The sequence below is a fragment of the Sus scrofa genome, chromosome 1, assembly GCF_000003025.6.
Source record: "Sus scrofa isolate TJ Tabasco breed Duroc chromosome 1, Sscrofa11.1, whole genome shotgun sequence".
In the NCBI taxonomy this organism is placed as follows: domain Eukaryota; kingdom Metazoa; phylum Chordata; class Mammalia; order Artiodactyla; family Suidae; genus Sus; species Sus scrofa.
Window position 1 is genome coordinate 71,219,865 of NC_010443.5, and position 23,343 is coordinate 71,243,207.

Genomic DNA, 23,343 nt, shown 5'->3' on the forward strand with positions numbered 1-23,343 from the left:
TGCATTTATTTGACTTTTTTTGTGAGTGGCCATGAACAAACCAGAAGCTTTAATGAAAGAGCAATACAGGGAATTCCCGTCGTGGCTCAGCGGAAACGAATCTGACTAGCATCCATGAGGATGTGGGTTCGATCCCTGGTCTCACTCAGTGGGTTGAGGATCTGGCGTTGCTGTAAGCTGTGGTGCAGGTCGCAGACAAGGCTCAAATCTGGCGTTACTGTGGCTGTGGTGTAGGGCAGCAGCTGCAGCTCCATTTCGATCCTAGCCTGGGAACCTCCATATGCCATAGATGTGGCCCTAAGAAACAAAAACAAAAACAAAGAGCAATACAGGGCCATACTATTTTAAATCAAAAGCACAAGTTTTAATATATACATTAAAAAATATCAGTAGAAACTTCTAAAATCTGCACCCCCAAAAATGTGTAAACCCAGTGGTACCAAATAACATGTTATACATTCTACTGACTCAATATTGAGTGTCTAGTATGATTGTTGTATGCTATAGATCTTAAGAGACTTTAAAAATATACCTAAAGATAGAAATCCAAATCAGCTATTGTAGACTCACTGAAGCTTTTCTCTGAACTCCAGAGTTTTTTAAGTTGCAAGCTTTCAGAATTACTCTTTCAGAGGGCATCAGATGTGGGTGAGCAGGATGAGTTTTGGAAAGCTGAGTTACTGATTTTTTCCCGCATTAAATAAACCCAAAAAGATAAGCTTGGAGTTTTTGTTATCATCTGTGCAACTTGAGAAGTTTCTAATTTTTTCCTTAGCTCTAAAGAGAAAGTGGATGCACTTTTCATTGATTCATCTTCTGTGCTACCCAGCCCCAACAGTGGTCATGGTGATAAAGGGTGAATAATCATACTGTTCTCAGAGCTAGATCAGCTCCATGCAGAGGGCGAAAGCTGCCTTGCAGGAAAGGATCCAGTGTAATTCCTCTGAGAAAATCTGCTAAATTGGAGATCAGGATACCCCTATCAATTGTTCCCTGTCGTTTCAAGATCTGTGTTCTCCTGTGCTGTGCTGTCATCTAAATCACTTTCCTGCTGCCTTGCAAATTCAGGCAGCAGCTCAGCAGCCCAGAGCGTAGAGTCAGAAAATAATTCCACACATTCATTCCAAACATCTTATATTCATTTGTTCTCAGTTCCATTCATGTTTATATTTATTCTTTCTTTCCTTTTTCTTCTTTCTTTTTTCGTCCACCCTGCGGCATATAGAGTTCCTGGGCCAGGAATGAGATCTGAGCTGCAGCTGAGGCAAACACAGGATCCTTAACCTAATGTGCCAGGATTGAACCTGTGTCCCAGAGTTCCAGAGATGTCTCCTATCCCACTGCGCCACAGCAGGAATTCCTATATTCATTATTTCTTCTTATTCATCTCTCTTTCCCTGCCATCTACTTTCTCTTCTTTTCCAATTAGACAAGTAATATAAAATGTCAGATTGTTGAATCAATAAAATATTTAATTTTCTAAAACTTGTTGGTAATGTCCAATATAATGCCATATACAAGCTGATCTTATTAGATACTTTAAATATAATAATGATAACTTTAATTTCAACTTAATACTTGAATAAAATTTAAGTATGCTGACATAACTCTTACTTGAAATCACTCCTTATCAAAGATGTGTTTTAACAGTATTTTTAAATGAAAAATTTGAAACCTACAAAGAAGTTGAAAGAGTTTTTAACAGTGAACTCTTATATCCAACATCTAGTTTGTGTAATTAACATTTTCCTATACTTGTTTTTTCACATAATTCTGTATCTGTTAATGTGGATCCATTAATCTGGGTTTTTTTTTTTTTTTTGGTGGTTGTTGTTGTTGTTGTTGTTGTTGTTGCTATTTCTTGGGCCGCTCCCGCGGCATATGGAGGTTCCCAGGCTAGGGGTTGAATCGGAGCTGTAGCCACCGGCCTACGCCAGAGCCACAGCAACGCGGGATCCGAGCCTCGTCTGCAACCTACACCACAGCTCACGGCAACGCCGGATCGTTAACCCACTGAGCAAGGGCAGGGACCGAACCCGCAACCTTATGGTTCCTAGTTGGATTCGTTAACCACTGCGCCACGACGGGAACTCTTTTCTTTTCTTTTCTTTTCTTTTTTTTTTTAATCTGGGTTTTTTTTGATGCATTTCAAGAGAAGTTGCAAACATCAATGCACTCCCCACCTCAGTCCTTCAACATGCATATCATTAACTAGAGTTCAATATCTTTTTTGAGGTAAAATTGATAAACAATGAAATGCACAAACTCTAAGTGCACCATTCAATAACTTTGACAAATGACTACACTTTTTTAACCTGAGTCACTCTCAAAACATTGAACATTATTACTCCAGAAGGATCCCTTATGTCCTTCCTAGTCAATTCTGTACTCTTTTTGTATAAAGCTGCTTTTACTCTGTATTGTTGGGAAACAGTTTTCCCTGGGTCTCCCAGATTGCTGCCTGTTTTGTGCATGAGGCCCTGACTCTCCTTTGTCTTAGACTGTATTTTCAAGGATGTTTATGTAGCAAACAGTCTTGGAACATAGAGTGTTTTCCTTCCAGAGTCAAGTACCGTTGCCCATTATAAAAATCCAGGTTCCCTAAGGTCAGTGTTCTTCTCTATAATGCAACTGACTGTGTTTTATTTGACCTTCTTCACATCACCCTGTGGGAATCAGAGTTTGTAGAACCTGCATAAGGATGCTAATGCCCTGGTTACTACTATTGCTCTGAATAATAAACTGTCCTTTGTCTGTGAATCATTAGTACTTATATCAGCATCTGTGAAGTTCTAGTGGGCTAATTTTTAAACCTGTATTTGAGGTAAAATTGAAGACCCTTTGCAGTTCTTGACAAGTATTATGATGTGTATACCAGTAGTTCATTCCTTTTTATTTCTTAGTATTGTGCTGTTGTATGTACATAGCAGAATATTTCTGTTCTATTATTGAAAGTTACTTGCAGTGTTGCTGGTTTCTTAGCTATTATAGATAAAATCATTATAAACATTTGCATATGTCTTTAGGGGTGCATGTGTTTTCATTTATCTTGGGTAAATACCTTGGAGTGAAATACTAAGCCATATGACATACATGTCAGTAATTCTATTAGAAATTACAGAATTTTTTCCTAAGAAGATGTACCATTTCATACTCTTACCTACAGTTTATAAGAATTGTAATTGTTCCATAAGATTCTGACTGTAGATTTTTTGACCCTACCACTAAGCAGTCCTATGACACCAGCTGAGTGTACTACATTCAACTCAATTCTGACAATGTCTACTTGGAGATAGCATCATTTCCTGCAGTTAAAGACTCAGTTCCACAAGACTGCACCCCCTTTTACATGCCAATTGCAAGCCCACATTGTTACCTGCACTTCTGACTGTATAGCTATTTAATTAAGGCTCCTACGTTCCTCTCAGTTTTGATTAATTTGTTAGAGCAGGTCACAGAACTCAGAGAAACGTATAACTTACTAGATTACTGTTTTTATTATAAAAGGATATCACTAATGAACAGCTAGGTGGAAGAGGCTCATAGGTCAAGGTATGTGGGGAGAGGGACAGAGCTTCCATGTCCTCTCTGAGCACCCTCTCCAAGTACCTCCATGTATTCACCAACCCAGAAGCTATTGGAATACAACTTTTTGGTTTTTATGGAGGCTTCAATACCAAGGCATGATTGATTAAACCATTAGCCATTGGCAATTGAACTCAACCTCTAGTCCTTCTCTTGTCCCCAGAGGTTGATGCCTGGGGGTAGGATGGTGGTGCAAAAAGCATGCAGGGGGCAAGACTGCAAGTTCCTAAGCTCTCACTCTAGGTTGGTTTCCCTAGCAACCAGCCTCCATCCTTAGGTGCTATCCTGGAGTCACCTCATCATAATAAAAGACACCTTAAGGAAATTTCAAGGGTTTCAAGAGCTCTGTGTCAGAAACTGGAATGAAGACCAAATATATTTCTGCCTTTCTCACTGCCCCCCACCCCATTGCAGTGGTTAAGACCTCCCATACATTGGAATAGAGGTGATGAAAGTGAGTATCTTTGCTTATCCCCAGTCTGAGGAGGAAAGTGTTCAATACTTCATTAGTTAGTTTGATTTTCCTTTTTTTTTTTTTTTGTCTTTTGTCTTTTTAGGGCCACACCTGAGACATATGGAGGTTCCCAGGCTGGGGGTCGAATAGGAGCTGTAGCCACCAGCCTACACCACAGCCATAGCAACAAGATCTGAGCCACATCTGTGATCAACACCATAGCTCACAGCAATGCCAGATCCTTAACCCGCTGAGCGAGGCCAGGGATCGAACCTGTGTCCTCGTGGATGCTAGTTGGGTTCATTAACCACTGAGCCAAGACGGGAACTCCCAGTAAGTTTGATTTATTAGGTTTTTCATAGATGTTATTTAGTGGATCAGAATGTTTACTTCTATTCCTAGTTTGCTCAGAGGTTTTGTTGATTTTTATTTTATTTTATTTTCAGTTCTTATTTTCCCTTTAAATTGTCTTATTTTTCAAATAAGAAAATTTGTCCATTTGTCCTAGGCTGTCAGGATTTTTTTGGTAATCATTTATTCATAACATACCTTTACTTTCCTTTCTATGTAGGATTTCTAGGCCCACTATAGTTCCTGCTTTGGATAATTTGTGTTCTTTTTTTTCTTGTTAATCTACCTAAAGGTTTATTAGTTTTGTTGAAAGCCCTGACTTTTGGGTTTCTTAGTTTTCTCTATTTTCCTCTATTTTATTGATTCATGCTCTCACTATTTTTTCCATTTACTAACTTTGGATCTTTTTTCTTTTATTTTTTTCCTCCCTTCTTAAGGTGAAACCCTATGACATCAACTTGAGGCCTCTCTTTTATTTCTAATATAAACATTTAAATCTGTAAGTTTTCCTTTATGGATGGTTTTAGCCACATTACACAAATTTTGATATGTTGTGTTTTTTATTATTTATTTAAAACATTTTTCAAATTTCCATGTGATTTTTTTTTTCTTTTATCTATCAGGTTAATCAAAAGCAATTAGTTTAGTTACAAAAATTTTTATTTATTTATGGGTATTGCTTTCTATTTTAATTCTGTTTTGACCTAAGGATATACTCTGTAAATCATCTGAATTGTATTGAGACTATTTTTTATGGCATACCTTATGGTCCATTTTGGTGCACAGGTCATGGAATTGCAGAAAATTTTATCTTCAGTTGATGATAGTTTATAAATGTGTGTGTGTGATCTATATCTATTTCTATATCTGTATTTATTTTATTAGGGTAAATTGCTTAATTGTGTTTTTTAAGATTGTCTTTTGTCCGAAGTTATTTTTTTTTTTTCTAGCTCTGCCAACTGCTGAGAGTAGCATATTAGAAAACCTCCATGGAGTCCCCTAGTGGCTCAGTGGGTTAAGGATCCAGTGTTGTCATTGCTGTGGTGCAGGTTTGATCCCTGGCTTGGGAACCTCTGCAAGTTGTGGGTGCAGGCAAAAAAAAAAAAAAAAAAAAAAAGTAAAGAAAAAGCAAAAGAAAAACTCCAGCTGTGATTTTGGTTTTGTGTCTTCTTTACAATTCTGTCAATATTTGATTTATGCATTTCAGAGCTCTGTTACCAGGTAATACACGTTTAAGATTGTTATGACTTCTTAGTAAGTTATGTTTCATTTCATTTTGAAATGTCATTCTTTATTTTTGGTACTACAGTATCTTAATTTCACTTTTGCCATGATTAATATAGCTTTAACCTTCTTGTTGCTTATTGTTTTCATGTTGTATCTTTTCCATTCTCTTCTTTTTTTTTAAGTATTCTGTATCTTTTTATTAAGGTATTTTTTTTCAAACAGCACATAGTCATAAATTGCCTTTTTATCCATTCTGTCAATCTTTGTGTTTTAATTGGAGTATTAAGATCATGTATACTTAATATATTCATTTATATGGTTTGATTTGGATCTGCCACTTTGCCATTTTTTGTTTATACCATCCAGTTTTTTGGCCTTTTTTTTGGTACCTCTTTTCTTTCATTTCTGCTTTCTGTCTTAGTATAATGTTTTTAAAGTCCCATTTTAATTCATCCATTGGCAGTTTTAAAAAAAAATTATTTATTTATTATTTATTTATTTATTTTTGTCTTTTTGCCTAGTCTAGGGCTGCACCCGCGGCATATGGAGGTTCCCAGGCTAGGGGTCTAATAGGAGCTACGTCTGAGCCACAGCGACTCGGGATCCGAGCCACATCTGCAACCTACACCACAGCTCACAGCACCACCGGATCCTCAACCCACTGAGCAAGGCCAAGGATCGGACCCTCAACCTCATGGTTCCTAGTCAAATTTGTTAACCACTGAGCCACCACAGGAACTCCAGCTTTTTTTTAATGCAATTTATTTATTTATTTATTTTTTTGGCTGCATCTGTGGCATCTGGGTCAGGGATTGAATCTGAGCCACAGCTGTGTGACCTATGTGGCTGCTTGTGGCAACATCAGATGGATCCTTAGTGCACTGCACTGGGCTAAGGATCGAACTGGTGCCACTGTAGAGACAATGCTGGATCCTTAACCCGCTGTATCACAGCAGGAACTCCCCATGGGCTTTTTTTTTTTTCCTTTTATGGTTGCACCTCCGCATATGGAAGTTTCTTGGCTAGGGATCAAATGGGAGCTGTAGCTGCAGGCCTATGCCACAGCCACTGGCAATTCCAGCTCCAAGCCACATCTAAGACCTACAGTGCAGCTTGTGGCAACAATGGATCCTTAACCCACTGAACAAGGCCAGGGATCGAACCTGCATCTTCATGGACACTGTGTCTGGTTCTTAACTCACTGAGCCAAAAAGGGAACTCCCTCAAGGCTTTTCAGTTATGCTTTTTTGTATTACTTTTAGTGGTTGCTCTAAGGCTTGCATTCTCGAAGAAGAAAATATCACAAGAGTATTAAAATTGGCTTTGGGGAAGGGGGCAAAAAACTTCCAGATATAGTAGTGTGTGGCCGGGCAAAGACCCATGGTACAAAAATATTCAGTATATCTATGTTATTAAAAATTTCATGGGGATGGCAAATAAGAAAAAAGGCTTCTTATGAGGGGATGATGAAAAACAGGTTGAGAAACAATTCTCTCTGTTTATAGTATATACCCTTATTTCACAATGTACATCCACTTAATATCTTACCACAAATTAAACCAGAGGTATTTTTTAAAAATCATTTTTGTTGGAGTTCCCGTCGTGGTTCAGTGGTTAACGAATCCGACTAGGAACCATGAGGTTGCGGGTTTGATCCCTGGCCTTGCTCAGCGGGTTAAGGATCCGGCATTGCTGTGAGCTGTGGTGTAGGGCAGACGTGGCTAAGATCCTGCGTTGCTGTGGCTCTGGTGTGGGCTGGCGACTACGGCTTCGGTTTGACCCCTAGCCTGGGAACCTACATGTGCCGTGGGAGTGGCCCAGGAAATGGCAAAAAGACAAAAGACAAAAAAAAAAAAATCATTTATTTTCATGACATTTTATGTTATACCCTTTAAGATTTTATTTAAGGTGGTTTTAGGTTCAGAGCAAGATTGTGATGAAAATATAGAGATTTCTCATGAATTTCCTCCGCACATGCATTGTCTCCCCAATTATCAACATCCCCTGACAGAGTGGTATGTTCGTTACAGTTGTTGAACCTATAGTGACTCATCTTAATCACCCAGAGACCATGATTCACCTTAGGATTCACTGTTGGTGTTGTAACATTCGATGGGTTTGGTCAAATGTATCATGATAATGTATCCATTGTTATAGTCTTATACAGAGTATTCCACTGCCCTAAAACCCCTCTATGCTCTGACTATTCATCCATCTCCCTTTTTTCAAACCCCTGGGAAACACTGATCTTTTTCATTCTCTCCATAGTTTTGCCTTTTCCACAAAGTATCTAACTGGAAGCATACAAAGTATGTAGACTTCTCAGATTGGCTTTCTTCACTTAGGAATGTGCATTTAAGGTTCCTTCATGTCTTTTCATGGTATATTAGCTCAATTTCCTTTCAGTGATGAATAATATGATATTATCTGGATGTACCACAGTTCCTTTATCCATTTACATACTGAAGGACATCCTGGCTGCTTCCAAGTTTTGATAGTGATGAGTAAAGCTGCTATAAACATCTGTATGCAAGTATTTGATGGACATATGTTTTTTACTTTTTGGGCAGATACCAAGGAGTGAGTTCAGTTACTGGATTGTGTGGTAGGGATATATTTAGTTTGGTTAGGAAATCACTAAACTGTCTTCCAAAGTGGCTGCACAGTTTTGTATTTCCATCAGCAATGAATGAGATTTCCTGTTGCTATACATCCTGCCAGCATTTGGTGTTGTCAGTGTTACAGATTTTGGCCATTCTAGTAGGTGTATTATTATATTTCATTTTAATTAACATTTCCCTGATGACATACAATATGGAACATCTTTTCATATGGGTACTTGCCATCTATGTATCTTTTTTAAAATAGGTATTTGTTAAGATCTTTGGCCCATTTTTAAAAACAGATTGTTCATTTTCTTATTGTTGAATTTTAAGAATTCTTTGTGTATTTGAATTATAGTCCTTTATCAGAGGTGTCATTTGCAAGTATATTTCCCAATCTTTGACTTATCTTCTCATTTTCTTGACCTTGTATTCTGCAGGGCAGAATTTTTAATTTTAATTAGGTCCAGGTTATCGGGTTTTTTTCCATGGTCATGTCTTTGGTGTTGTAGTTGAAAAGTCACCATCATACCCAAGGTCATTAGGTTTTCTTCTCTGGTATCTTTTAGGAGTTTTATAGTTTTGTGTTTTAAATTTAAGTCTATGATTCATGTTGAGTTAATTTTTGTGTAAGATGTAAGAGCTGTGTAGACTTTTTTTTCTCTAATGTTAATGTCCAGTTGGTCCAATACCGTTTGTTGAGATGAATTTTTTATAAGTAAGATATAATTCTATGTGTTATATGTATAATTATATCTAATTATATACTTAAATATATTATAATAGGTAATGGAATTATTATTAATATATAAAATAAATATATAATGGTTTCTATTTGATGAAACATGAATATAGTTAAAGCTTACAGTTGATTAGGATTTTAAAAAATTTCTTGGAGTTCCTGTCATGGCTCAGTGGTGATGAACCTGACTAGGATCCATGAGGATGCGGGATAGATCCCTGGCCTCGCTGAGAAGGTTAAAGGATCTGGTGTTGCCGTGAGCTGTGTTGTAGGTCGCAGAAAAGACTTGGATCCCATATTGCTGTGGCTGTGGTGTAGGCTGGCAGCTGAAGCTCTGATTCAACCCTTAGCCTGAGAACTTCCATATGCCATGGGTGCAGCCCAAAAGACAAAAAAATGAAAAAATAAAAATGAAAAAAATAAATTATTTAGTCATCATGTATTAAGTAACCTCTTATTTTCGAAGGGTGGCAATAAAAATGAGATGTTCTACAATAGAAAGATTCAGTTCTTAAAATTTAGTGTATCAGCTAAGAAGTTTATTATTTTATTTTATTTTATTTATTTATTTTTGTCTTTTTGCCTTTTCTAGGGCCGCTTCCCACGGCATATGGAGGTTCCCAGGCTAGGGGTCTAATCAGAGCTGTAGCCGCCGGCCTACACCACAGCCACAGCAACTCAGGATCCGAGCCGCATCTGCAACCTACACCACAGCTCAAGGCAACCCCAGATCCTTATCCCACTGAGCAAGGCCAGGGATGGAACCCTCAACCTCATGGTTCCTAGTCAGATTCGTTAACCACTGAGCCACGACAGAAACTCCTAAGAAGTTTTTTAAAAGAGAAATTTTTAAAGAGTTTAACAAAACAATTTTAACAAAAAAATTTTACAAAAAATTATTTAAAAAGAGTTTAACAGGAGTTCCTGTTGTGGCACAGTGGAAACAAATCTGACTAGGAACCATAAGGTTGCGGGTTTGATCCCTGGCCTCGATCAGTGGGTTGAGGATCCGGCGTTGCCGTGAGCTGTGGTGTAGGTCAAAGACACGGCTCGGATCTGGCATTGCTGTGTGTGGTGTGGGCCGGCAGCTACAGCTCTGATTGTATCCCTGGCCTGGGAACCTCCATATACTGCGGGTGTGGCCCTAAGAAGACAAAAAGACAAAAGACAAATGACAAAAAAAAAAAAGTTTAACAAGAGAGCAAAGATGTGCATGAGTTGAGCGAGAAGGCCTGCCAGAGGCCTATAGCATCAAGATTCTAAACCTAATGTGACTATGGTGTTGTGGGACAATTGAAATATTCTGGTGTTGTGAGATCCCAGATATTAAATTGTATACTAAAGCAATCAGGTCCTGCTGCATAGCACAGGGAACTATAACCCGTCTCTTGGGATAGACTATTATGGAAGAATATAAGAAAGGGAATATGTGTAAGCATATATGACCAGGGCACTTTGCTGTGCAGCATTATAAACCAACTATACTGTAATAAATTTTTTATAAATTGTACTGCACAAGGACAATACCTAAAGTAAAAATAAAAATGTGACACTAGGCATCATGGTATGTAAAGGCTTTTGATGTTAAAAGATCTAGTTTTGAGTCCTGGCCCTATCATTTATCAGACTTGACTTCTCAGTGTCCTTATCTAAAAGAGACAAAGTCACAGCTCCTTTTTTTTTTTTTTTTAGGGCTGCACCTCTGGCATATAGAAATTCCCAGGCATAGGGGTCAAATCAGAGCTGCAGCTGCCAGCCTACACCACAGCCACAGCAATGTGGGATCCAGGCTGCAGCTGCCAGTCTACACCACAGCCACATCAGTGTGGGATCCAAGCTGCATCTGCCACCTGTACCACAGCTCACTGCAATGCCGGATTGTTAACCCATTGAGCAAGGCCAGGGATCAAACCCGGGTCCTCATAGATACTAGTCAGGTTCATCACCATTGAGCTACAGCAGGAATTCCACCAAGTTACAGCTACTTTGTCCTTCTTGTTCCCTCTCTCCTTTGCTCCCCACCACCCTAATTCTCCTCCTTGGCCTTGAATATATATTGAGCACCTGCCATGCTTCAGGGAGAGTTGTAGGTGTGGTGATGTAAACGAAAAATTATATTTCCTTTTAAGGAAGTTTGTAATCTGATACGAAAACAGTCACATGTTAATGCAGTATAGTAAGTGTTATAAAGATGATATATGCCATGTGTAATTTAAAAAAGTACCTGTATTTGTTCAAGAATGTCATGAAGAGGTTTGAAGATGAGATCATGTTTATACTGAAATTCAGTGCTGTGCAGACGTTTGCCAAGTGGAGGTCAGGGGTAAGTGTAGTTTGGATCAAATGAAAGCATTCAGTTAGTGTCTGTTTTTGAATAGGTTCTTGAACCTGTTTGTTTTCTCTTACCCTCTCCCATACTTGTGTTAGCAGGTAGAGAAGCTGACTGGATACTTAGCAAAAAAGTATAAACCATTTATTGAGCTGCTCTTCAGTCTGCTAAGCATCCTTTTAGACATTTTACCTTAATTATTTAGAATCTACCAGTAACTGTGGTAAATACTTTTTATTCCTTGAAGATGTTACTATCCTCAGGTGATAGATAAGGAAACTGAGGCACAGGTTTTTTTTTTTTTTTTTTTTTAAGTATCTCTCTAGTCATGCAGTTTGAGGTTGTTAAGCAATAGGATTAGGATTCAAACCACTATTCAAATCCAGCTTTAATCCCTGCATGCTTTCCATTATGTCTTTTTAAATACAATTCTAGCAGTGTTGCCAGTTTTAGTGTATCGTTCTCAGTTTTGAAGTATAGGCTAGATGAAGGGACTTAGTTAGGATTTACTTTAATATCAAGAAAAGTAGAAAAATTTATTTTTTAATCCTGTTTATGTGAAATTGAGTGATGTGACTGGGGCTAACTTGGATTTTTATCTATGTAGGTAAAGCTGAGTAAACATCAACTTTTTCTTTTAGTTTCTGTTTTTAGAGATTTAAGTGAGAACTAAAATCTCGCTCCTCAAGTAAACTGGAAAATTATAAGAATACCTAAAGGGAAATTTCAGTCTTGACTAAATAAATTGTTGCTCATTCATTTTGACCATGTCTATATAGACAGAGTGAAGTTATAGAATTAAATATATATACATATATATATATATGTATATATATTTTTAATGAAGGATAGAGACTCGTGTTCTTCTATAACAAAGAAAACAGGGGACCCACCCAATGGTAAGCAATTTGTCCCTGGTTGTGCAACACAGTAGTTGTTGTTGGAGCCAAGGCTAGAGCCCAGATCTCCTAATACTTAGCCCAGTGATATTTTTATTGTGTTCCTGTAGGTGCCTCAGACTTAATGATTCGTGGAGTATCTTGGCATATAGATCAAAAGCATATAGTCCTTAACAGTCTTGGCCATTACTCATGTATATTGTATAATATCTTTAATGCATATTGTATAATAATTAATTGCCCATCACTAATTGTATATTTTTCCACTGATACTTTAGAAAAAGTAGTCTTTCCCTCATAAAAATATTGAAAAGAAACAAAATGTGTTTGAATTTTCAGCTCTTCAGCCTCATAATATTATCTGTTATTCTAGAAATCTGTATCACCCAGATTTATTGGAGAAATTCTTCTGCAACTTAATTTTTAATTATATTCTCATTATATTGCCTAACAATGAAGTGAATCACTTAAATCTATGGTTATAATTAAAGTAAGCTGGCTATCATGAAGGTATTAATTGGCTCTTCAAGGAATGGTGGTTTAAAAAATGCCAGTTTTTGATTTTTAGAGTTGTCTTCCAGCTGACAGTGTGTTAAATGATCTTTTTTTGTGATGAAGTACTTGGAGCAGTCTTGCAAATATGTTTGTGTTGTTTGTATAATGTCACTATCCATTTACCAGTAAATTGTTACATAAGGCAAACAATGATTTTTTAGCAGATGATATATATGGCTTAGAATGGGTTTTTTTTTCAAAACCAGTTCCTTCTTTCATTTTTTAGTTTAGTTGTAACCTCCTCTTGCTGAGACTATGACAGTTACGTTGTAGTAAGGCATCCTCACATACATTCCTCATGTCTCCACACATCCATGGTATCGCCAAGCAAGTTACATATTTTAAAACACAGATTTGATCTTGCTACTTTTGATAGCAAAAATGAATCAGTAGGTGTTTATACGGAATAAATGCTTAGGATGTCAGTCATAAATTTCCGTTACTTGGCTCTAACTTGGATTATCTATCCTCATTTATGGTCACCCTCTTCTCACTCATACACTGAAAATAATAAGCTTCTTTCCTTCTCTAAACATGTATTAACTATCATGCTATGTAAGCATATAGTTAAATCCTTAGCTCAGTTTAGATTACTGTCTTTAATCTCCATTGAAATTTCACTCTCTCTTCATGCATTTAAAAATGTACTTAATATGAAAAAGCTTATATATATAATGTATACTCTACTCAGTATAGGCCTCTCCTTAATGTTCCCTTTAGATCTGGGGAATTTTCTCATACTGTGCATTTTTGAATTTGTCTTCCTCCATCTTCTGTATTCTCTTTCCCAGGGTTCTCTATACTTCTCTTTTACCGCCTTTTTTTTTTTTTTTTTTTTTTTTTTTTTTTGGTCTTTTTGCCTTTTCTAGGGCTGCACCCGTGGCATATGGAGGTTCCCAGGCTAGGGGTCGAATCGGAGCTGTAGCCACCAGCCTACGCCAGAGCCACAGCAACACGGGATCCGAGCCTTGTCTGCAACCTACACCACAGCTCACGGCAATGCCAGATCCCTAACCCACTGAGCAAGGCCAGGGATCGAACCCACAACCTCATGGTTCCTAGTCAGATTTGTTTACCACTGCGCCACGATGGGAACTCCTCCCTCATACATTTCATTTTGGACAGACAGTCTGTTTATGCTATGTCCTGAGAGATTTTCTAAATTTCTTTCCAGCCCACTTAATTCTAACAATCATTTTTAACTTTCTGAGAGTATTTTAAAAATTCTCTGATTGTTTTTAGTCATGTTTTGTTGATACATTGTCTCAAATATCTGTGGAGATAACTGCTTAGATGGTGTATAAAATTTCTTTTGTTCCCTCATTTATCTTGGCCTTTTGTCATTATGCTGCATGTTTTGTGATTCTTGGTTCACCCTTCAGATATATGAATGCAGGGTGAATGTGGGATAGGAATGATTTAAGGTTGAGTGGGTAAGGAGACGGCTCTTGCACCAGTGGCTTCTTAATTGTCAGAATGAATAGAGGTTTGTGTGTAGGATCCAATATTTCACAAGTTGCCCAGATATTTCCTTCTTAAGAGAAGGGCCTGGCATTATTTGCAGTGGGGTGTTGTTTGCCTGTTTTTACCAATGTAGGTGGGACTATGGGTGGGAGATTGAAATGGGCATCTTATCCATATACAGACCATCCATCAGTACTTCTCTTTTCATTGTATGTGTAGGGTCTCAGCACAGCCTCTCTGAGTTCTGTTAGGAATGCTGGTTCCTATTTTTGCTGCTGCTTCTTTCATTAGTTTTCCTAGGGTCTGACTCCTATTCAGTTAATCAGTCAGCAGTCTTTCTAACTTCCAGAAGTTTCTTTAAATCTACTTTCTCTTAATGGTATCCCTCTTATTCTCTTCCTTATTGTGAGTTTTTTTTCTTTTTATTATTTTGCTGTCCTTTTGATGGCTTCTAAGAGTAACATGAGACACATTTATTCAACCTGCCACCTTGAATTAGAAGTCAGTTTATGCTTCTAGAGTAGAAAATATACTCACTCTATTGAGGAGAATCAAGAATATAACTGTAGCAACACCTTATCTTCCCAACCTAGTTAGAAAAAGCATGTGCCAAAGAGATAAGTAATCTCATTACTGACTGGAACCTTGGGTTAGAACACTTGGCAAATAAAGCATAGTATTTGTTCCACTTTCTTTTAACTCCATGTTCCTATCATTTTAAAATGATTGGGAGGAGGAAAGGGAGTATAGCAAGGAAATTGAGAGCCAGTATTTTTGTAATTCTATAATAAATTCCTTCCAAAATGAATTTTAAAATTTGGGAATGAAGGGAAGTGGGAGGAGAGAGAATCACAAATTAGAGATGTTGGATGAGATAATATTTGCACGGTTGGCTTGTCCCCTTTGCCTGATATCTTAGTAGACATGGCAGCAGCTTCTTCTTCCTTTTTTTCTTTTTAGGGCCACACTTGCAACATATGGAAGTTCCCAGGCTAGGGGCCGAATTGGAGCTGCAGCTGCCAGCCTGTGCCACAGCCATAGCAACATGGGATCAGAGCTGCATTTGTGACTACACTGTGGCCTACAGCAATGCTGGATCTTTAACCCACTGAGTGAGGAGAAGGATTGAACCCACATCCTCATGGATACTTGTTGGGTTCTTAACCTGCTGAGCTTCAGCAGAAACTCCAGCAGTTTCTTCTAAATGCTTCTTCATTCATTTGGTCATTCCTTTATTCATTTAATAATTTTAATTCTGTCCTGTAGGAAATAAATGTTTATTTTGTCCAAATAGCATCACAGATGACAAAGTAAACCCAAACAGCAAATGTCTCACCTTATGCAAGTCTTATGTTTATAAATTCACGGGTTCGCATAGGAAGAATATCATGAATTGTGAGGCATATCAGTGAGAGTGACTGGAGAATATTGGAAGAAGGAGGAATAAGAAAAATAGGTTCATATTAACTTCTGAATAGAGTCAGAAAATAACATTATTACCATGAACCATTTTAATCCTATCAGCATTTTAACCTACAGGTACCATGCAGTATCACATTGACAGTAAAAATAGGAGAAGTTATTTTATATAGCAGAAGTAGGAGCTGGGAAGTTTAACTTTGCTTCAGCAATTCTCTTAACCTCTTAGGGTTCAGTCCACCTTTTTTTCAAGTGGAAGTTGGACTAAATAGTCTAGGACTCCTTTAAGTACTTACTGAATGATAGTTATTTGCAGGCATTGGGCTAAACCATTTAGGAAAAACAAAGATATATATCATAATCGCTTGCCTTCAGGAGAAAAGTCCAGAAGAGCAGATAGAAGTAAGGCATACACAAATATATGCATTACACACCAGTGAATTGTAAAAAGTATATAGGAGAATCAACTAAATGAAAAAGGAGAGAATTTCCACCTTGGGTAATTGAGAATGATGCATAAAGGATGATCTGAATTTTGCCTTGAATCTTTTTAAAAAATTTTTTTTTATTTTTTCCATTATAGTTGGTTAATGGTATTCTGTCAATTTCTATTATACAGCAATGTGACCCAGTCTAACACACACACACACACACATATGTATCCTTTTTTCTCACATTATCCTCCATCATATTCCATCATAAGTGACTAGACGTAGTTCCTTGTGCTATACAGCAGGATCTCATTGCTTTTCCACTCCAAAAGCAATAGTTTGCATCTGTTAACCCCGGACTCCATCCCACTCCCTACCTCTCCCTCTTGGCAACCACAAGTCTCTTCTCCAAGTCCATGAGTTTCTGCCTTGAATCTTGAATAAGATTTTGATAGATAGCTATGACTAAGACAGTGTATCTGCTCCAGCATAAGCTCGAGTACAGAGGTGAGAAAACATCAAGTATGTTCAATAAAGTACAAGTCAGCCAGCTTTATTAATGGAGGAGTTGTGTCATAGAGTAATGGGAAAGGAACTGACAAATGGGACTAGAGGTAACATTAGAGTGGTCTCACCTACAACTTAAGAGGATTGTAGATTTTTTTTCCCTTTGGTCTTTTTTCGGGGGAGGGGGCACACCCGTGGCATATGAAGGTTCCCAGGCTAGAGGTAGAATCGGAGCTGAAGTTGCCTGCCTATGCCACAGCCACAGCCACACGGGACCTGAGCCGCATCTGTGACCTACACCACAGCTCACTGCAACGCCAGATCCTCAACCCGCTCACTGAGCAAGGCTAGGGAGTGAACCTGCGTCCTCATGGATACTAGTCGGGTTCATTAACCACTGAGCCACTACGGTAACTCCAGATTGTAGATATTTTGAAACTGGAGAGGAACAGGCTGATTTATTCAGAGAGATATGCAAGTGTGGAGCATGCTAAGGAGTAGGGAGGAGATGTGATGCTGAAATAGCAGTGAAGAAACTTCCACTCATCCAGGTAGGAGATAGGACCAGAGAAAGGGCAGCAGCAATCCAATGAAATGGTTGGGGCAGATGAGATTATGAAGTAAGAATGCACACAATTCAATAAATGGTAGAACTAAGGACTGAAACCAGTGTGATTCGAAAAATGGAGGCACTTCTAATAAAAAATTTCCAAGGCAAGAGGAGAAGTTGATTTTTGTGAAGAAATAAAATGATCTATTTTCCCATCTTTCAACAAATCTTTCCCACTTATGTAGCTGCAATTTTGGTGTAATAGCAAAGATAGGATACTCTCTGTGAATTCTTGTCCTTTTCTTGCAAAGCCGTTATAGTTTCTTAGGGACTTTTCGTGTGCGTGTGTGTGTCAATTATTGTGAATCTAAATTACCTTATACTCATTTGGGGAAGGGGGGCAGTAAATGATAGAACAAAAAAAAGTATTCTTTCACAATATGAAGAATAGTCAGAACTTAGTGGTCCATAAGAGCAAATTTGGAAAAGCAGTTCACTTATAAATAATACCTTTTAAAAATTGTAATACTAGAAAATGAAATCAAATTAAGAGTACCTGTACACAAGGAACTATGAGGAAATAAGTGATAGAATGTTGATTCCAGAAACAAAATATGAACCTATGATAGCTCTAATTAAAACTATCCCTCCTTTCTCTTAATTGTGGTAGGTGACTGATGCTCCACTTCATCTGATTTGATAATCTGCACTTTCTTGAGTGGGGAGTAAGAAGGAAAATGAAAACAAAGGACTATTAATAAGTAGGAGAGAGCTTGGGAGAACAAAAAAATAGAAGATTTGGAAATAGTATATAAAGCTTTCAAAAAAAGAATTTAAAAAAACATTTAAAGCGTGTAGGCAGTTATCTGTGTCTCCCTCCCCCCACCGCATCAGAGCAGTAAAGATGCTGCCAAACTGTACTTCCACATGAAGGTTTCTCAGTATCAGATGACCTGCGTTAGAAACAGGTTAAAAACCCTGTTTTCATGTGTCGTATTACTTTCACAATGACTAATCTCTTTTATCCTTGAAATTTGAAGCGTTATTTTTATTGTTTCCATGTAATTATTTGGTTACATGTAAGTATTTACCTGCCTTTAGAGTCATAGACTTGGGAAGGGTGGAGATTTTTCTGGTCCAACATTTCCCTAAGTATGCTAGTCATCTTTGGTTATAACGAAAGCACTCTGAGATCAATTAGGTTGGAAATTGCTGGGTTGACACAGTTACACAAGGTTTTTATTTCAGTGGCGGTGGGGAAGGCTATGGAACCTCAGAGATTTTAATACCTACTATGGTTCAACTAAGGAGAAACTATAGATAGCAATTCTAAACGTATGTGACCACCAAATCTTTTTTCGTAGGGTCTTTTCAGAATGCTTTTTCCTCAGAGGACATGTGGGAGAACTCAATCCTTTAAATTTACAGATAAACAAAAAGGAGATAAATGGCTCATTCAGAGCTGCATAGTTATTGACTTAAAGAACTATACTTGAACCAAGATCTCCTGCCATATTCAGATTTGCTTCCTTTTGCCCCCAAGTTCAGAAAAGTCTTTAAAAACTACGTGGTCCTTGAGATTAGATCTGTAAACTGTACCCAAGGGGATTTGAAGAAATAAATAAAATGACTGATTTAATTATTTCAGTACATTTTGAATTGGCACATTTCCTTTGAAAGAGATTGAAAGAGCCATTTAAGGAGTTTCCTGGTGGCTCAGCAGGTTAAAGATCTGGCTTTGTCACTGCTGTGGGTCTGGTTACTGCTGTGGCATGGGTTCAATCCCTGGCCCTAGAACTTCCGCATGCTGCAGGCATGGTCAAAAAAAAAGCTCAAAGCTTAGTACATTACAATGATGTACAATAATATGTGTATCTGAAATCTTCCCCTTTTTCCCAAAAAAGACTGGCAAAAATGACTATAATTTGCTGTTTTGTTGTTCCAGATCTCATTGCTGCATGTATACATGTAAACGTGCATCTTTTATTTATTTATCACTCAATGAATTTATCACATCTGTAGTTGTATAATGATTGTCACAATTCAATTTCATAGGATTTCCATCCCACAACCCAAGCACTAAACATGTATCTTTTAAAAACTTCTTGGAGTTCCCGTCGTGGCGCAGTGGTTAATGAATCCGACTAGGAACCATGAGGTTGCGGGTTCGGTCCCTGGCCTCACTCAGTGGGTTAAGGATCCGGCGTTGCCATGAGCTGTGGTGTAGGTTGCAGACGCGGCTCAGATCCCGCGTTCGTTGCTGTGGCTTCGGCGTAGGCCAGCGGCTACAGCTCCTATTCGACCCCTAGCCTGGGAACCTCCATATGCCGTGGGAGCGGCCCAAAGAAATAGCAAAAAGACAAAACAAAAACAAAAAAAAACTTCTTTATATAGGTGGGATTATGGTGGACACATTGTTTTTTACCCTTAATTTTTTTTACTCAACAGTATTACGTATTTGTCTTTCCCACATTAATACATGTAACCTTCTGGAATTCCTGTCGTGGCTGAGCAGAAATGAATCTAACTAGCATCCATGAGGATACAGGTTCAATCCCTAGCCTTGCTCAGTGGGTTAAGGATCGGACGTTGCCGGAAGCTGTGGTGTGGGTTGCAGACTCAGCTCAGATCCCGCATTGCTATGGCTTTGGTGTGGGCCAGCAGCTATAGCTCTGACTCAGCCCCTAGCCTGGGAACTTCATATGCTGTGGGTGCAGCTGTAAAAAAAAAAAAGACAAAAAAATACATGTAATCCTCTAATGGCTCAATAATGTTACATTATATGGCTCTACTATTAATTTATTTAATCTGTTTCCCATGGATGAACATTAGAAGAGCTGTAATTTTTTTACCAGACAGCAGTGCTGTAGTGAATTTTGATACAGGTTGTGGGGGGAGCTTTGTGTGACTATGTCTGTAGGAGAGTCCTTGAAGTGGAATTGCTGGGTCAAAAAATAAACATTTTTGAATTTTGTAAGTATTGCCAAGTTGCCTTAAATATGGTGTAAGTTTTATTCTCCCGCTTCTAGCATTGCAACAGGAAACTTTTAAATGGTGTACCTTTCACTGGACTTAAAAAAAAAAAGGATCTTTGTAAGATTTTATGCCTTATAATGAATAACTGCAAATATCTTTTGTCAATTTTAAAATCATAGAGATAATGTGTAAAGCATTAATGATCCTGATCCCTCTTTCTCTCTCTCTCTCTCCCTCCACTGCTCTTTTCAGAGCAAATTATTCATGGAAGGATTTAGAAGCCTAAAAGAAGGAGAACCAGTGGAATTCACATTTAAAAAATCTTCCAAAGGCCTTGAATCAATACGGGTAACAGGACCTGGTGGGAGCCCCTGTTTAGGAAGTGAAAGAAGACCCAAAGGGAAGACACTACAAAAAAGAAAACCAAAGGGAGACAGGTAATTTTACTTTGTTGATTTTGAGTTGATTGTATTTGGAAAAGATTTCTGAAAACTCAGTTTATATTTTCATTATGTTATTGGACTTTATATCATCTAGCCAAAATAAAATGCCACTGATGAGTATTTGAGTGGAATTTATTAGAGATATAGGCCATCTTGCAGTTAGAACTCTCTGAAGAATGTACTTACCTAAGCCTTTAGCACTGAGCACTGGACAGTCTCCCACCCACTATTTCCATCTCTCTGGAGACCACGATGTGGACTTGAAGTTTCCAACAGGCAGAGGTACCCCTCTGAACATCTTAACACCTCACCAGTCTTTTTCAAGTGAAAATACACTTATTGTTTTTCTGCTTTGAAAAGATAACTTAATACTGAAAATTCAAATATTAAAAAAAAAAATCACTGGAAATTTTAACTAGAGGTAGGAATCAATACATATGCACTGTTTTTGAAATGCATCTTTTTTTCACTTAACAGGGTGTGGTGGAATGTTTCATGTCAGTCTTTAGCACCTGCATAAATTTCTGTTGTGTGAATGTACCAAAATTTAAACGAGACTATGCTAAATTAATTTAATTGTTAAATTTAGGCTATTTTCAATATTTTTAATTTATCAATAGCACCACAGTAAGAATCCATATATATATTTTTTTGAAAAATTGTCTGATTATATGATGAGTTAAATACCTAATAGTGAAAAATCTGGGTCAAAAACTATGCACTTCGGAGTTCCCATCATGGCTCACTGGTTAACGAATCTGACTGGCATCCATGAGGACACAGGTTTGATCCCTGGCCTTGCTCAGTGGGTTAAGGATCCCACATTGCCGTAGCTGTGGTGTAGGTCGCAGATGCAGCTCAGATCCTTCATTACTGTGGCTGTGGTATAGGCCAGCATCTACAGCTCCAATTCGACCCCTAGCTTGGGAACCTCCATAAGCTGAGGGTGTGGCCCTAAAAAGCAAAAACAAACACACAAACAAAAACCTATGCACTTAAAAAATTTTGATATCAGTTTCCAAACTACTCTTCAGAAACGTTTAAGGCCAATGTACAACTGCTTTAAAAGTGAGACTGTTCATTGAATAATGTCATCTTTTTAATCTCTTCCAGTTACTTAGACAAATGCCCCTCATTTTTTTTCTTTGCCTCCTTTGATTTGAGGTTAAATATATTCTTACGCTTTAATTTTCATTTTTATTTTTTTATCTATGAATTGTGTGTTTCTTGTCTTTGCTTATTTTTCTACTGAGATGTTCATTTGCTGTTATTGATTTCTAAGTTCTCTCTTTAGAAAAAAATCTGTTTTCCTCTTTCCTATGCTGGGAAAAACTCAGTTTTTCCATTTTATGTTTCTCGCCTTTATGTCTCCATTACTTTTACAGAGAACAGTATACTTCTGGTCATGAAATGTGTGGAGGTTTTTCCGTACACCAAGCAATTCTCCACAATGCCAGCTGGCTGTCCTACACTTTAACTCAATTCTAACCCTATCTACCTGGAGATAGTGTCTGTTCCCACAGCCTAAGAGGTCAGTCCCATGAGACTGCTCCCACTGTAATTTAGATGCCAGGTGCAGGTACCCAGTTACCTGCAACTCCTGTCTGAGTTGGCCCCAAATTGGGGATTTCCATGACCCCTGCCTCAGGTTTGATTTATTTGCTGGAGTGGCTCACAGAACTCAGGGAAACACTTATATATATATCAGCTTATTAAAGGATATGACAACAGCCAGGTAAAGGATATGGATGAACAACCAGATGGAGAGATAGGTTAGGCGAGGTCTGGGAGGGTCCCAAGCACACTTCTGTCTCCAGGAGGCTAGGGTGCTTCACCCTCTCAGTGTGGATTGTTTACCAATCTAGAAGCTCTTTCCAGCTCATACTTTTGGAATTTTTCAGAGGCTTCATCACATAGGTTTGAAAAACAAAGGTTTTTCAGCCCCTTTCCCTTCTTTCAAGAAAATTGGGGGTGGATGACAATTCTGAGCCTCTGAAGCTTGTAGTGACCCTCATCCAGGAGCCATCTGGTAGCCCACCCAGAGTCACTTCATTAGAACAGAAAACCGGGAGTTCCCATCGTGGCACAGCAGAAACAAATCCGACTAGGAACCATGAGGTTGTGGGTTCGATCCCTGGCCTTGCTCAGTGGGTTAAGGATCTTGTGTTGCCGTGAGCTGTGGTGCAGGTCACAGATTTCGGATCTGGCGTTGCTGTGGCTGGGGTGTAGGCCGGTCTGAATAGACCCCTAGCCTGGGAACCTCTATATACTGCTGGTGTGGCCCTAAAAAGACAAAAAAATAAAAGAACAGAAAACCCTTCTGTCACACCAGGATATTTTAAGGGTTTCAAGAGTCTTGTGTCAGGAACAGAGATCAAAGACTAATATTAGAGAAAAAAGTTCTATTGGATTTCTTTGAAAAAAATTTTTTATTATAGTTGATTTACAATGTTTTATCAGTATCTGTTTATAGCAAGGTGACCCCATTATACATATATATATATATACATGTTCTTTTCCTCATATTGTATTCTATCGTGTTCTATCACAAGTGATTGAATATAGTTCCCTGTGCTGTACAGCAGGACCTCATTGCTTATCTGTTCTAAAGGTAATAGTTCCCACCTACTCACCCTAAACTCCTGGTCCATTCTAATCCTTCCCCCTCCCCCTTGGCAACCACAAGTCTGTTCTCTGTGTCCATGAGTTTATTTCTGTTCTACTAGTGTTCTTGTCATTTAGGAAGTTACAAAGGTCTTAGGAGCTCTGTGCTGGGAACCAGGAGCAGAGACCAATATCTATTTCCTG

General features: G+C 38.2%; 1 protein-coding gene across 2 annotated transcripts in view; it reads left to right on the top strand.

Moving 5' to 3' along the window:
* Positions 1-23,343, top strand: part of LIN28B (protein lin-28 homolog B) — a 122,841-nt gene that overhangs the window by 46,574 nt on the left and 52,924 nt on the right. For both annotated transcript variants that reach the window (XM_021079438.1, NM_001315786.1), the window contains one exon: positions 20,345-20,529. In XM_021079438.1, coding sequence (XP_020935097.1) covers positions 20,345-20,529 — 185 coding nt within the window. The remainder of the gene's footprint in view (positions 1-20,344; positions 20,530-23,343) is intronic.